Source organism: Chelon labrosus, assembly GCF_963514085.1.
Source record: "Chelon labrosus genome assembly, chromosome: 4".
In the NCBI taxonomy this organism is placed as follows: Eukaryota; Metazoa; Chordata; class Actinopteri; order Mugiliformes; family Mugilidae; genus Chelon; species Chelon labrosus.
The window spans coordinates 2606268-2622538 of NC_140340.1; the positions used below are offsets into that span (position 1 = coordinate 2606268).

Here is a 16271-nt window from a genome sequence, read left to right on the forward strand (position 1 = left end):
TTGAGGCTTTACTTGTACATGTTCCCTGTCACAGTACGGCTTCAACATGTTGACAAGACAGAGACGAGATCTGCATTGATGACCTGGAGTGGACCAGATCTCTGTCACCAACATTTTATTGCACAACATGAGGTCCAGTATGTTGAGCTTCCAAGCTAGACCCAGGGATCTGAAGCAACACTAAAACCTTGTCACCAGGTGTAAATGTTCTACTTTTGTCGTGCTCGTCAAACCGATCTTTCATCCCTGACCTGTGCTGCATCAGGATTAACAATCCCCACTATGTCCATGTCTGAGCTGCACTGAGCAAGTACCAAACCCCCTGCTGGTTTGATTTGAGATGATATAAAGCTACAGGGCCCCGTTAAGGTTTGTTTTTAATAAGAATTATTTTGGATATGTCCATCTTTTTCTGCCATTGCCATGCTTCCTTGGTTGGTGTGTCTGTCTCTCTGTGTTCTTCTCTCTGGAGGTTGGTCTGGAGCTGGGCAGACCTGGAGCCACTGCACACCTGCAAGTAATGGACCCTCATCAGTCATCTACTCCCCTTGTCCATAAAATCCTGGTTCAGTCCTCCACTTGTTGCTGGATTGTCTACTTACCTTAGTGGTATTGTGCTGTGGCTCAAGTCTTTAGTTGTGAATACCTCTAGTCTGTTGCCTTTACTTATTGTTGTCTTCTCTGTCTTCAGCTCCTTGAATCATCAACTCTCCTGCTCCACCGTGTACTCTCTCTGGAAGCCTGCCCCAGCTCTGCCAGTCCGCCAGCCTCCCTCTCAACATACCTGCCCCAGTTACCACGCATCCCCACCAACCTGGTTCTACCCATCTCCATCGTCGCACAAATCTGTTCCCACCTGCTATCTCTGTCTAGGCAATAAACTGGTGTAATCACCACAACCTCTGGATTCGTGGTCAGTGTCTGAATCTTTGTGTCCAATTCCAACCGACAGCCTTGACAATTATATTCATTTGTTTTTAAAAGATTGAACTTCATATATAATCTGTTCAAATCGATGATATCGAACATCACTACTGTTTACTCTCGTTTATGTTTTCTTCAAAATAAAAGCACGTTAGATCTGAGAAGTTTAATGTCACGAACACGAGCTAGAATGTTAAAATAACGATTATTATTTTCCAACAAATTATAAAATCAATACATTTCCATTACTTTGAACAGAAGCGTCCAGCGTTGCCATGGATACAGTGAGCAGCTCTGCAGGCAGCAACATGAGTCCTGTTTTCTATCTGTTGTTCATTCTTTGCTGTGTACTGTTGGATGTACTGACAAATATCACTGACTTACTCTGATGCTGGAGAAATATTTAAAACCTGGAGATTCTCAGGGAAGTTTAGTCCCAGTGCTGCAAACCTTAAAATAGTCCAGCTAAAATCATTCTCACTTTACAGTTTTACTGCTCGATGCCCAAGAACTGCACAGGATTCAATCAGCAAAGATCTGGACAAACAGATTATTGCTGTGATCCTCCAAATGACTCCTGCAGACTCCTGGAGGTCTGCTAGTCTGTCTCAAGTGTTTTAAAGAAACACTCAGCAGAGGTCACGGTTTCCTTCTCTGCAGCTGCAGTCTGCTGGGATCCAGTTTCATGGTTCAGTGTTAGAAACAAATATCCACAGAGACCCTTCATGAATCATCATCTACTCCTCTACTGCTCATGCTCAGTATGTTAGAAACTCTGTTCTCCAGCTAAACTAAACTGAGTTTGACAGCCCTGCTCTAGAGCCATTAGAAGCATTAGAAGGCCTCCTTTTCTATGCTGGAGGACCATTTCTGACAACACTTTTCTTTTTATTGAAAAACAAGAGGCTGGATGGTCTGTCCCATCAGATCACTGCAAGGACAGGTGTGTGACGCACACTAAATGTATGGTCATATATTATGTAATAAAATGTTGGTTTATTTTATTGTGTTTATTGTTCCTCTGAAAGAGAAATATTCATAATGAGCCATAATGGTCAGTTATTGTCTCTTGGTAACACTACAAGACTTCTTTCTGATACACTGGGAGTGTTTCAGTTTTACCAGCAGGGGGCAGTGTCACATTAGAGAGTGTTTCTCTCATGGACTCTCTCTGCTTATTTTCTCAGTCTGCTGAGAGAAGCTGCATTGAACAGAAGCTCTTGTCACTTGTCTCATTCTTTCTCTTTTTGACATAAATCTTCTCTACATATGGGTTCTACAGTCTGGGACCTGGAACAGGTTCATGTAGCAGCACACCTTTTGTTAGATCAAATACAGACTGGTGAACATCAGACCACTTAAAAATGATTCATCTCTGATTAGAATCAAACCAAAGGTCTGATTATTATCAGACTGATAGATAAACTATGAGAAACAGTCTGAACTTTGGAGGTGAAGTTAAAAGCTGGAATGCAGAACAAGCCTTTCACATTGTTCTTCACATTAAAAGAGTCAGGAACTGATGATAAAGCTAAAAACCCTGGCTCCTCTCTGTTGACTTTTAGTCGTCCTGCACAAATAATATCTCTTCAGTCTAAATGTTTCTTCCACTGACATGACAGAAACTAACTGGTCCAACCAGAGCTGTCCCAGCTTCTATGAAGAGTGAAAGGCTGCATGGTGGATGGAATCTGCTCTTCATGGATCCATGGTGTGTGTGAGCCTCAGTTCAGAGCTGCTGTAGATCAGGACAACAACACTGCAGACACACTAGGCCATTCAGTCCTTTAGTCTGTTAGTGCTGGGAAGTGGGCCAACCTGGACAACGGCCCACTGGAAGCCAGCCCTTCAAAGTAAAAGTGTAGAGGAGCAACATGTATGAGTAGAAAATCAGATAATCCTTTATTTACCCCACAGTAGATTTAGGATGACTGTAAGACATGAGCACTGGGCAGGTTGCTGGGGTCAGGACCACACATCAGAAACCATTAAATAGGTCCTGTTAGGGCAAATACAGTTAAACAGTGTAGGTGTATACTCTCTGTGTTAAGATACACTCTGACACACAAAGTGGAGGAAACTGGTTCTCTACGGAGCCTTAGCAGGTTCATCACAGTTTGACAGAAGCAGCTTTCCAACATGAACCACTCGACCCAAAGGAAATCCTCCCAACAGTTAGTTTATTCTGGTCTGGAGCCAAAGTCAACTCTGAACACTGAACCTTAATCCTCCTGTTCAGTCAGTTCATCTGAGCTTAGAGGCTTCAGCAGCTGGGTTTCATTCTCAGGCTGTGGTGGCTAGAGGTGAGCTGATGACCTTTAATAGACACACATGAAACATCCTTTCATTTGTGGGAATGAGGCTTTTATTGTGGAGATATTGTTCCTGTTTGTGTTGAGGACTCAGGTCAGACGAGTCAGAAATGACTGAAAGAGGATTCTGAGAACTAGTTCTCTTTTCTCCACAGCTACACACTGCACACTTTACCTCCACCAGAACCTCACCTCGACCAGAATCAGCCTGAACCTGAGTCCTTTCACCTTTCTCTGTCATCGAGTTTTATTTCTCTGGAAATGGAGCTTCTGTTCTGAAGGATTCGTTTCCGGAAGTGGCGCGTTGCTGCTCGCACAAGTCTGGAAACCGAAAGTGTTGTGGATGCGTCGGCTGAGCTGTGAGGAGTGGCCTCAGGAGTCTTTAGGAACAGAGAACTGCTGTTGGGATGTTTCAGCTTCAGAGGACTTGGACAGAGATGGAGCTTCTTCCTCTCGTGTGTTTCTGTCTCCTGATCTGCTCTGGAACAACGTTTGGTGACGAAGGTGAGAAAATCCTTTTGATTGGTTTAAATGAGCGGACTGTGGATCTTTCAGATCAGTTATTCTGTTAGTTTAGTGAGTAGCTCTGGATGACGGCAGCACCTGCACCTGCTACTTCCGCATTTAGCTCTGATCGACATGATCAGGGTTTGGATGTTTGTTCTGATCTGATGTGTGTTTAACACTGGGTGGGACTGCGCTGCGTCCTCCGGATGCGCCTCTATTTACGGGAATGAAAAGTGCGCAACGTTTACGCTACGTAGTAATATGATTCATTCATTCATTCATTCATTCATTTTGTGTAACTGCGCCTCCTCTGGAGGGTGGTGGCGGGGCTGGAGCCTATCCCACCCTGGACAGGTCTCCAGTCTATCACAGGGCTAACACAGAGAGACACTCACACCTACGGCCAGTTTAGAATCAATGAACCTAACCAGCATGTCTTTGGACGGTGTTTAACCCTTTCCACCCTGGAGGTCCCTTTATCTGTTCTTAAAGCCTCTGTCATTTCAGGAGGATGCAGAGTGTGCTACATGCTCATTGTTGTGATGCATCAACTTTGGTGCAGTTGCAGATTTCTTTAGATCAGGTTCAATAACATCAGTGACTGGTTGTTATCAGGATGTTAGAAGGATGATGATTTGATTTAGTGGAAGTATAAATGTCACTTTTTCAGATGTCTCTCTGTTCTGCTGATGGAGACACAGATTTATTGGATTCCAGCCACAGAGCCCACGTTGTTCAGTTTGATGGAAGTTTGATTTTTAACATGTGGAGATTTAATAAAAAGCTTCAGATTAAAGGGTTGACACCATGTTTGACATGAAGCTGATACTGACACAGAAGTTCATCAAGTCAAGACGTAGTGATCGTTTTAGCGTGCCGACTAGTTTACATGACAGAGTGATGTTTGGAGTTTACACTTGTTTCTGTTTGTCTTGAATGAGCTTCCTCCTCCTTCTTTTCCTCCCACACACTAATAGTTGTTATTTCTGATCCAAGCATAAATACCTGTTAGTGTAGTTCCAACTTGTCTGGATGATTATCTGGTAGAAGAGCTGTCATACCAACAGGTTCCTAGAGAGATTACTGTACTCTGCTCCTGTACCTGGGCTGAGGTCAGGGGTTACACCTGCATTCATTGATGTCTCTGTCCACCTTGGTAGAAGTGTAACAGGCTGAAAACTCAGCAGGTATTAATATCAAGCAGCTTCCAACATTATGAATCAGCTGGAGCTGTGTTTAAGGTGGGATGGAGAAGCATTTCTGGAGTTTAAAGCTTTCTTATTTACAAGCTATGAAGTTCTGTGATTGAGACAGATTCAAGTTAAGAAGTAAGGTTTAGTTTGTAGCTTCAGGAGAAATCTTGTGTTCTGCCATCTAGTGGTGACTGGTGGAATCAACTCACACAGCAAATACCAGTTAACACAAGGAGAATCCAGTTAATTCAAACCAGATGAACATTTAATGAAGCTGTTGTCCAGTTGTTAACTGAACACTCATATGATTTATATAGTGAAATATAATAATAGTCAAATATTTGTAATATTCTAATAGAAAACCCAATAACGTTGGTGGACAGTGGCGAGGTGGTTAGCACTGATGCCTCACAGCGAGAAGGTCACCGGTTCTAATCCATGGGCCGACTGGTTCCTCTCTCTGTGTAGTTTGCATGTTCTCCTTGTGTCTGCGTGAGTTCTCTCCAGGTTCTCCAGCTTCCTCCCACCATCCAAAGACATGCTGGTTAGGTTCATTGATTCTAAATTGACCGTAGGTGTGAGTGTCTCTCTGTGTTAGCCCTGTGATAGACTGGAGACCTGTCCAGCGTGGACCCCGCCTCTCGCCCGACGACAGCTGGGACAGGCTCCAGCAGACCCCGCGACCGTTAACAGGAACAAGCTGCTATAATAGATGAATGAATGAATGAATAACGTTGCTGGTGAAACATGTAAACTGTGTTACTGACTGATCACTCTGGATGTGAACACACTGATTAATACAATAAATGTTTTTGTCTTCCAGTCATCAAGATGAGAGTGAAAGAAGATGAGGATGTCATTTTACCCTGTTCCTTAGACTCTACCAACATTAGGTCTGAGACCTTTGACTGGAAGAAAGATGATCAGAAGGAGGTGTTCTTCTACAGTGCAGGCAGTCATTATAATAACGGTCGTACAGGTCAAGATCCACAGTTCAAAGGTCGAGTCTTTCATTTTGAAGATCAACTGCAGTCTGGTAACGCCTCCATAGTTATCAGGAAATCAAAGGTGAAAGACAGTGGAAGTTACAGCTGTATTTTTCCTCATCATCAGCCAGAGATAAGATCCATCATTGAGCTCATTGTTGGTGAGTATTTCCATGAAACAGTTAAAGACTCCTGATTATTTCCAGAAGCGACTGGTTCATGTGTCCCAGATGGACTCAAGTCAAATCATCATCAAACAGTCACAATGACACATCTAACATGGTCCAGGTCCTGCCTCATTGACAGGCTGCACAACACCTTTTGCGGCTGTGTCTCAGTAGGTAGAGCGAGTTGTCAACGAACCAGAGGGTTAGCGGTTTGATCCCTGGAATGTGCCATATGCTGAAGTGTCCTTGATCAAGACACTGAACCCCCAGTTGCTCCCAGTGTTTGGCACTGGTGTGTGAATGTGTGTGTGCGCTTGTGTGAACGAATGGGTAGATGTGTCTATGAGTGTAAAGAGCTTTGAGTACCAATAGGTAGAAAAGTACTATATAAAAACAAGGTCATTTACCATTTACATATTCACATAAATAATATAAGCTTCATTAGTCGTAAATTTGCCTTTTTTGTGTGTTTTGATCATAAAATATTTTGTAATAAACAGAGTGATCATTTCTTTTCTTGTCCTCAGTTTTATTTACTGTCAGGTTGATGATTTCACACAAACAACTCTAACATATTCTTTCTTTTCTCTTTTAGATTGTATCTTAAAAGACAGAACAGAGGAAAAGATTGCAGGTGAGTCCTGATTGTGATGACGTCACTGATGAATGATCTCACCTGGATGTGATGGAACTAATCACTGATTATTGGACACATTTATACACCAACATCTCTTTAGTTTGGACCAGTTTTAATCATGTAGAAGGTTTGGAAATAGTTTTATAGAAATGAAGTGACCTGAAACTATAGAAAGTACATTTTTTGACGTCTGGATGATTCTCAATACTTTATTTATGATGCACTAATATTGATAAAGGTTTTCTAAACTGGTGTAGCTGTCTAAGTTCAAATCAGATGATCTTTACATCTCCATGTATCACTGATGGAGACACATTAACATTTAAATGTAATTAGGGTGAGCTGTGGCATAGTTGTTTGAGTTGCAGCTTGCACCGGGGTATTATTATTAGTTAAATAAAATCTGTAAAATGTTCAAATATCCAGTTCAAACAAAGCTGAGAGGTTCAGTTCAGGTATATATTGAGTTTTTATTTACTCCTAAACACATTATAATCCACATATATAGAATCAGAAAGAATGAACCAAAACATTTTACTGTTATATGTCAAGTGTTGTTTTCAATCTGTTGTTTATTCTGTGTTCACAGGTTCATGTCCAGAACCGTCTGTCATAAATCTTCTTGAAACAAATGACCAGGCTCTGCTACAGTGTAAAGTTCAAGGTGTTTTTCCAAAACCTGAAGTTCAGTGGTTGGACAGTGACAACAAGACAGTTCCTGCTGAAGAACCACAAGTCACAGAAAGTGAAGGAAAATACAACATTATCCTCAAGACCACTGTGACCAAGACCGGCTACTATCGCTGTGTATCAAAACAAGAAGAAATCTGTCATCAGACTTATACTGAGACTCATGTGAATTTAAATGGTGAGTAGTATTTTATTTGAGTGTGTCCCATAATTTCTACTTTTACAAAGTTCATAATGTTTTTGTTGTTAAGCTGTCAGAAATGTGTAAACATGTATTTAACACTGAGGTCATAGTTGAAGTTAGTGTTGTACTAGATTATATTGTATTGAGAGGTGTTCCTAATGTTGTGGCCATCCCATATTAATACATAAGTGGAGCAGATTATTAAGAACTCCACTCAGGATAAAGCAACACAACACATGACTGACTGTGACCTCAGTAGTACAACATAGACTCAGTGGCCAGTTCATTAGGTACAGCAGTGAATTCATTCTAATATAACAGTCCTGCTCTAAATCTAGTCTTCATGAAGGTTCTGGTGTTCAGCTTTAGTTTCTAATCACTGTAATTAGAGATTAGACAGAGACTTTAATCAACCAGGTCACACATGAATCACAGAACAAACAACATGAAGGAGCTTCCAGTCATTCATGATTTTATTCAAACTAAAAACTAGGACTGAACTTTAACTCTAAACATGTTAGTACCAGGTACTGAAATGCCAAGACCAACTTCTATCACTGTGTATGAAGGAGGAGGAAATCAACCATGAGGTTTATGTCAAAATCTCTGAGGATTTCAGTGATAAGTTTCTTCCTGTTTCTACAGACACACAGTCCACATTCAGATAATTCAAATATTTCATTTGTTAGATTTTAAATAAATATTTCTGTGTTCAGATTGAATTGAAAACAAACTGGGGTTCAGATATAGAAGGGTTACTCTGAGGCTTCATTGACGTTTGTCTGCAGATATAAGAGGAAGAACTAGAAGCTGTAATAGATTTATAGGAACGTAATCTCACTCTAAATATGTGATAAGGAGGCAGCAACCTTCAGTTATTAATGGTTAACCTGTGGTTCATTATATTACAGTGAAGGTCCTGGAGGACAAACATGAACAGCTGCTTCATTGACTGCAGCAGAGTGTTGGTTGATTCCAAACACAACTAAAGAAAAACACAGGAAATCAAAATGAAAACTGTCTGTTCATGTTCTCATCAAGGTTTTAAATAACAAATATAAAAACTGAAATAAATATTAGGAGTTTGTTCAAGGTCCTTCCATCTACCACTGATGTCAGGGACTCCAGCTCTGTCCCTACCACAGAGTCCTCCTTCTGGATCAGCTTGTCCAGCCGTGAGGTGTCCTTCTTCTTAGTGCTGTCTCCCCAGGACACCACAGCGTAGAAGAGGACACTGGCAACGATAGTCTGGTAGAACATGTCCAGCAGCTTCCTGCAGATATTAAACCACCTTAGCCTCCTGAGGAACTAGAGACGGCTCTGACCTTTGTTGTAGACTGAGTCTATGTTAGCCCACCAGTCCAGTTTGTGATCCAGATGTAGACCCAGGTACTTCTAGGTCTGAACCACCTCTACACACTCCCTGTTGATGGTTACAGGCTGCAGGTGGAGCCTGGACCTCCAGAAATCCACTACCATCTCCTTGGTTTTAGCTGGATTGATCTGAAGGTGGTTCTCTCTGCACCATGAGACCAAGTTGTTCACTAGATTCTTGTCCTCCTGCTCCTGTCCATCCCTGATACACAACTACAGTATCATCTGAGAACTTCTGCATATGACATGACTCTGTGTTGTACTTAAAGTCTGAGGTGTACAGGGTGAATAGGACAGAGGAGAGCACAGTCCCCTGAGGTGCTCCAGTGCTGCTGACGATAGTTCTCCAACCTGACATACTGAGGTCTCCCAGTGAGATAGTCCACTATCCAGGAAGTGAGGTGTGAGTCCACTCCCATCTCTATCAGCTTGTCTCTCAGTAACAGGGGCTGGATGGTGTTGAATGATCCTCACAGCAGCATTCCCCCTGTCCAAGTGTGAGAGAGTCTGATGGAGCAGGTAGAGGATGGTGTCCTCCACCTCCACCTTCTCCTGGTACCCAGACTGCAGTGGGTCTAGAGCGTGGTGGACCTGGGGCCTGATGTGATGGAGTAGCAGCCTCTCCATGGTCTTCATGATGCTGGATGTCAGGGCGACCGGTCTGTAGTCATTCATCTCCCTCGGGTTTGACTTCTTAGGGACAGGGATGATGCAGGATGTCTTCCACTGCAGGGGGACCCTCCTAAGGTGTAGGCTCAGGTTAAATACATGCTGAAGGGGCTCAACCAGCTCAGAAGCACAGACCTTAAGTAATTGTGGGGACACTCAGTCTGGGCCGGCTGCTTTTCTGGGATGGAGCCTCCTTAGCTGTCTGCTCACCTGAGCTGAAGTGATGGTGGTGGTGGTGTGAGGGGTGGCTACAAGCCAGCTGTCTGCAGCAGTGACTGTGGAAGGTGGGGGTGATGGTGAGGATGAGGCAGTAGAGGGGGCAGGACAGTAGAACCTGTTAAAAACTAATTGAACTGGTAGCCCCTCTCCTCACCCCCCTCCACAGTGCTCCTCTTCTTGGAGCTACAGCTGGTGATGGTCTCCATGTCGTCCCACACCTCTTTAGTGCATCCATCCTTCAACTTCTGCTCCACCTTAGCTCTGTATTTCTCCTTCACCTCTTTCAGCCGGACCTTGAGTTCCAGCTGCACACGCTTCAGCTCCTCCTGGTCTCCGTCCTTAAAAGTCCTCTGGAAGCAGTCCTTCAGAGCTTCCTCTACCTCAGGCCACCATTTCCTGAAGGAGCGTTTGGTGGTGGGTTGCCTAGCAACCAGTGTCCTGTAGTGAGGTTGGAGCTGGATCAGATTCTCACATGGAGCTCTGATGTTGGACATACTGTATCTCCACCTACTAATGACAAAACCATCTGTTCCAGAATCATGTCCAACATAGCTGAAGGTGGAACAGAGGATGGACTAAATATCTGCCACTGATGTGAACTGATCCAGTACAGAGTTGAAGTAGTTGATGAGAAGAACTCAGTGACATTAGAGACATCACAGTAGTAGAGTTTATCAACACAGCAGTTGTATTGGAGCAGATTAGATGTTAATGGTGCAGGTGTACCTAATAATTTGACACTAAGTGTATGTGTCACTGACATGATTCAGTCCTGACAATAAAAGAAGTCCTCAAACTATTGTCAACATGTCAGACATCAGCTTTGATTTAAAGACATTTAAAGGTTGATCAAACGCCTTCAATGTAAATGTGTTCATGTTCTGATATGAGTCAGAAATAGTGTTTACTGTGGTGATGAGTTTCTAAATCTGGAGTTAAATCTGCTTTAAAGTTGAAATCAAACACTGCTGAGATGAATCAGCTGTAATTATGTGCTGCTTTTATATCCTGATGTTTTACTGAGTTTCTCTTCAATATGTTGTAAGCCTCATAAACAAGCAGAGAGGAGATAAAAACAGGACATCACTGAGTTATACACTCACTTGCCACTTTATTAGGTACACCAGTAAAAACAAATGCATTGTAATCCAACAGTCCTGCTCTAGATCATCCAGGTGAATCAGCACCTTTCTGACGCTGTTTCAACCATTACTGAACATCAGAACATTAGAAGGAGGATTTAGATCAGGACTGTTAGAATATATTCACTAGTGTACCTAATGAACTGGCCACTCACTTATAGGTCTAATATTGTGCTTCTCATAAGTTGTTGTTTGTGTTGACAGGTGCAGCTTCTAAGCCGTCTGTCACAACACTTCAAGAAACTAATGAAGGAGTGTTGCTGCAGTGTGAAGTTCAAGGTGCTTCTCCAAAACCTAAAGTAGTCTGGAAGGACAGTGCTGGAAACATCCTTCCTGCTAAAGAACCAGAGGTCACAGAAAATGAAGGCAGCTACAACATCATCCTCAAAGCTACTGTGACCAAGACTGACAACTATCGCTGTGTATCTACACAAGAGGAAATCAGCCATGAGGTTTATACTGAGACATATGTACCTGTTCATGGTAAGTTTTCTCCTTCATATGACACGTCTTCAGAAATGTTAAACTGTGATTCAGACATAAAATGTTTACCTACAGTCAGATTTAAACTGAGTCTCTTAGATTCATTGACGTGTGTCTGCAGAGATAAGAGGAAGAACTAGAAGCTGTGATAGATTTATAAACAGCTGCTGAGACATAAAAACACCACATGAAGATTTAGAGACTGAACTCATCAGAATCAGAAACATTTCTGTTCCAACAGTGAAACTAAAAAAGCTGCAGAGTCTCTGTGGAGCTCTAATTATCTGGAGTTTGATTAGATAGAGACACAGAGAGCTTTACAGCAGCCAGCTCACCCAGGAGTCACACTACAAACTACATGAAGATCAGACTTAATTCTTTTATTACAGGAACGTACTCTCACTCTAAATATGTGATAAGGAGGCAGCAACCTTCAGTTATTAATGGTTAACCTGTGATTCATTATATTACAGTGAAGGTCCTGGATGACAAACATGAACAGCTGCTTCATTGACTGCAGCAGAGTGTTGGTTGATTCCAAACACAACTAAAGAAAAACACAGGAGATAAAAATGAAAACTGTCTGTTCATATTCTCATCAAGGTTTTAAATAACAAATATAAAAACTGAAATAAATATTAGACTTTAGAAATGAACTAAAACTAACTGAAAGAATATTTTCTACTAAAACAACTAAAGTCAGATAAAAACAGACAGGAAATGTGTTGAGTTAGTTTCAATGTTTCTCCACAACCATCATCAGGAGCCACTGGTTCATCTCTTCACTGAGACTGAGAGTCAGTTTCCTCCATGAGAGAAAAAACTAACGCTGCCTTCAAATGAAACTCAAATTACAAGTTGTGTTTATTTAATGTTTGGTTCTCAAGTGGTACCATCAGCTGTAAGTCCTGAGAACACTGTTGCTAGGCAACCGTTGGCATCTAGCAGCCACAGAGGCTGACAGTTAGCAAGCTAACAACTAGGTCACTTAATGTAGGAAATGTTAAAGTCATATTAAAAGGATGAGGCCGTTGTGAATATCAACATTATCCTCAGACATATTATAAAGTTAAAACTCTACACGACTAAATTACAATCTATAAATGAATATATAATTATCAAACACATCACAACTGGTGAACGTGGACCTCACAGAAAACGTCCAGCTCCAAGGTTGTTAATAGCACAAGAGGACGCCGCTTCACATGGACTCAATGCAGCATGAAACTATTAGAGAACAAATAAAAACTAAAGTTGAATAAACTGACTGGAAACTAAAGTGAAAACTGACAAAACTATAAAGAGTCTGACTCTGATTTGTATTAAACACTGTTCTGGTCATTAAAGCCTGTAGACTGATTGAACCAATCACAGCTGCTGTTTGATATCAGAATCAGACTGTAGCTCAGATACCACAGCAGATTGTGATAAACAGCTGATTTTACAGTCACATGTGGACAGAATAATAAAACATAGAATTATAGAAAAGTGTAAAAAGACTGAACTTAGATTCTTCTCCTGTAGATGAAACAACTCTCTCTGTTTATTGATCTGAAGTTAATAACTCAGTTTGACCCTAGAACCAGTTTCTGAGACCTCTGCTCCACCAACATGATCAATACTTCACTGAAAAACCTGTTGGAAACAATGAGGAAACTTGTTATCTGCCCCCTAGTGGATTTATCCAGGCTGTGCATTCAGTAGCTTTTGGCAGCCATTTCCAAGATGGCCGCTTTCATGGAGCTGATAGATTTTGTTTTCAGGGAAATCTTAATTCATTTTAAAAAGGTTACGTTTAGAATATAATTTCTGTTGTTGCTGATATTTCAATATGAATATTTACTTTATTAAATCAACCTTTAATTACTTCATACTTTATACATTATGTTATAGTAAAATCATTGTGGGTTAAATCTGAATCTCTGAATAACTTTTATTTATTGACATGAATGAAAGAATCTGAACGTAAATGTTTTTTATTAATGAGTTCAAAGTGTATTTAGAGCTTGAAGAGGCTCCTGCTGACCCAGCACCAAGAAACACTTCATGATTTAAATCTGTGGAGGAGGAAGTACTCAGATACTTTACTGAAGTAAAAGTACAAATAAATAAAATAAAGTCACCTTAACAAATAAGAATGAACAAAACTAACTTGAAGTATAATTAAAAAGTATTCTAAATGTGGTAAATTAAAGTATAAATGAGTATAAATTGTAATTGTTAGTATCTTTAAACTGTACTTTAAGTAGTTGAGTAATTGTACTTAGTTTGTCTCCAGCACTGACAGTCGTGGTTGTAACAGAGCTGCAGCAGAAAGTGGAGTCAGATGTTAACATGTTAGTGTTACTGGATGTCTCAGTCTGCTCAGTGAAGCATGAACCTTGTTAAGTGGAGAAGATTTGATGTGAACAAAGCTCATCAATAGTAGCTCCAATAAGAAGCATGATCAGATGAAGATGTTTCTGAGATGTAGTCCAGAGTCCATCATCACAGCCTCGGCTCAGGGTGGAGAAAACCTCCAGACAGACTGTCAGACATGTTTTCAGATCAGGTCAGGATCACAGCAGGAGGAAAAGCACAAGTCACATGGAAAAGCCTAAAGTAGAGAGGCAGGACAGAGATTCAAACATCCTTCATACTGATGAACAACACGTCTCAGAAAGAGGAGGATGCTACAACATCAGCCTCCTCACTACTGACACCAAAACCTAAAGCAAGCTGTTAGCTGTGAAACCAAGCAGGAGGAAACTGGACATTAGATCCATGCTAACATCACTGAGCCTGCTTTTAATCTGCACTGACTGCTAGAGTTTAGATTTCAGGAGCATGTACACATGGTGGTGTTCTCTGAGGATGAGGAACTTTCTGTTCATCAAACTGTAGGAGTGTTACATTAACTTTATGTCTTCTGTTTCAGGATCATCTACCACATTGATTGTTGCCCTGGCAGTTGTCAGTGTTCTTCTTGTTGGTGTTATTGTTCTTCTAGCTGTACTTGTGAAGAAGGATATCCTCAGTCTAAACTGTAATAAAGGTTAGTTAATTTACATATTCATGATAGTCTGTATCTCATGTTTAGAGTCATGTTTTTTTTTCTGTATTTGTATTTTTAGAGTCAGACACACAAAGAAATGTTGTGTCAGAGGAAACTCAGGGGAAATAATTGTGTTTTCTTTCTGCAGCCAACCCTGAAGCTGATCAACTGAACGGACCTCAACAGCCTATGATGCCAACCACTGATGGTGACAGATCTTGAGTGATTTGTGTGTTTCCCCCTCGTCTGCTTTTATTCCTCTGAGGACCACTTTGAGTTTCAGTGAAACATTTGGTGATAATCAGGACGTCTTGACTGATCTTTACGTGTTCCTTTCAGTTTTCTAGTTCAGATCTGCTTTTAAAGGATAAACAAGGTGAAGTAAATGTGCATGTACCTTAACCAGTTTATTCATACAGTCCTCCATATGAATACAACAATACATAATAATTATTCCATTTACATGTCAGCTCTCACTGAGTTAAACTAAAGGCTTAGAACTAATGGAAGGTACAGTTTGGATGCTGCTTTTTACTTTAAGATGATCCAACATGTGTCTAGAAACAAGTCCTCCACATTCCACTACATCACCTTATTTTTTTAAGAAGTAAAATTCACTTAATTATCATTATTATTATTATTATCCCAGTAAATGTTCTGAACAGTCTCGGCAGCTCGACTCTCTTTATCCGTGTGTTTCTGTTCATGTGTTTTTATCAGCTTCAGTTTTCACATTTAAAGGACGCAGAGGAAACGCCAGTAATTCCACAAAGACGATGAAATCTAGTTTTATTTTTTATTCTAATCTTGGTCAGAAACAAACTGCAACAGAATCTGTGAATAAATAAAGATGAATAATATAGAAGTGGTGAGGAGACGTCCATCTCTGTCCTCTCCTCCTGCTGTGGTTTAAAGGCAGCGAGTGGAGAATTAGCGCCCCCTGCTGTTTATCATCAGACACACAACTTCTAATATTTAACAAACATTTCATATGAATCATGCACCTTAATATACATTACTATGGTTCTTTAATCCAGTACAAGGGACTCTAGTATTCCACTATTAATATTAAAGAAGAATAAAAATACAATCAGTTGTTGAAACTATTAATTCAGGACTGGAGACAAAGATGGAGGACAAGCTTCCTGTTTATTTGGTCTCCATGGAAACAGTCCGTCTCTGATCAGAAGGTCTTTCCATGTAAACGGAGCCAGTGAGAACTTTTTTCTTTTTCTTTATCCATGCCGTATGTTGCTGTCACTCTTCTACTTTTAGATTCTGATCATTAGTTTTCTTGTCCGTCATCGTTGTCTCATTATTCAGCTCAGTTTGACTCTTGTTCTGTCGTCAGAAGGATTTTATTCTGAGTCGGATCAGAGTCAAAGTTCCCACTGGACAGTTTTAGACTGTTGGTGTCTGGATGAATAAGAAGGAGCCACAGAAAATCATGAAGCTGTTAAAACATGATCAACAATGAGACAGAGAACCAGAGGAAGGACTAAAGGAAGCCAAATTAACAAGGACTTCAACTTCATGATCAATGTGGAACAAAAGACTCTGTCTCCTGGATCCAGACCCTGAGTCTAAACTTGTCCTGGAGGTCAGACCTGCAGTTTGCATGTAGTTCATTCATTCACCAGTTATTATCACACGGACTCTGACTTCTCTGAGCTGGAAGCTGCTGCTCTGCTGTCAATCAATGTCAATGTTTTGGAGCTCAAGTGGAATAGAATGTGACTTAAGACTTTTA

General features: G+C 41.0%; 1 protein-coding gene across 1 annotated transcript; it reads left to right on the plus strand.

Moving 5' to 3' along the window:
- The first annotated feature begins 3628 nt into the window (after window positions 1-3628).
- On the plus strand, window positions 3629-12076 carry LOC311486384 (hemicentin-1-like). The gene is made up of 5 exons (XM_084542206.1): window positions 3629-3761; window positions 5760-6083; window positions 6685-6723; window positions 7316-7594; window positions 11209-12076. Exons 1-5 carry the CDS (start codon window positions 3644-3646, stop codon window positions 11625-11627), a joined length of 1179 nt encoding a protein of 392 aa, XP_084398332.1. The 5' UTR covers window positions 3629-3643; the 3' UTR covers window positions 11628-12076.
- Window positions 12077-16271: the final 4195 nt, after the last annotated feature.

Coding starts and splice junctions, on each gene's coding strand:
- LOC311486384 (XM_084542206.1), top strand. CDS start 3,644: ATGTTTCAGCTTCAGAGGACTTGGACAGAGATGGAGCTTCTTCCTCTC. Junction 6,084..6,684: donor CATCATTGAGCTCATTGTTG/GTGAGTATTTCC, acceptor TTTCTCTTTTAG/ATTGTATCTTAAAAGACAGA. Junction 7,595..11,208: donor GACTCATGTGAATTTAAATG/GTGAGTAGTATT, acceptor TTGTGTTGACAG/GTGCAGCTTCTAAGCCGTCT.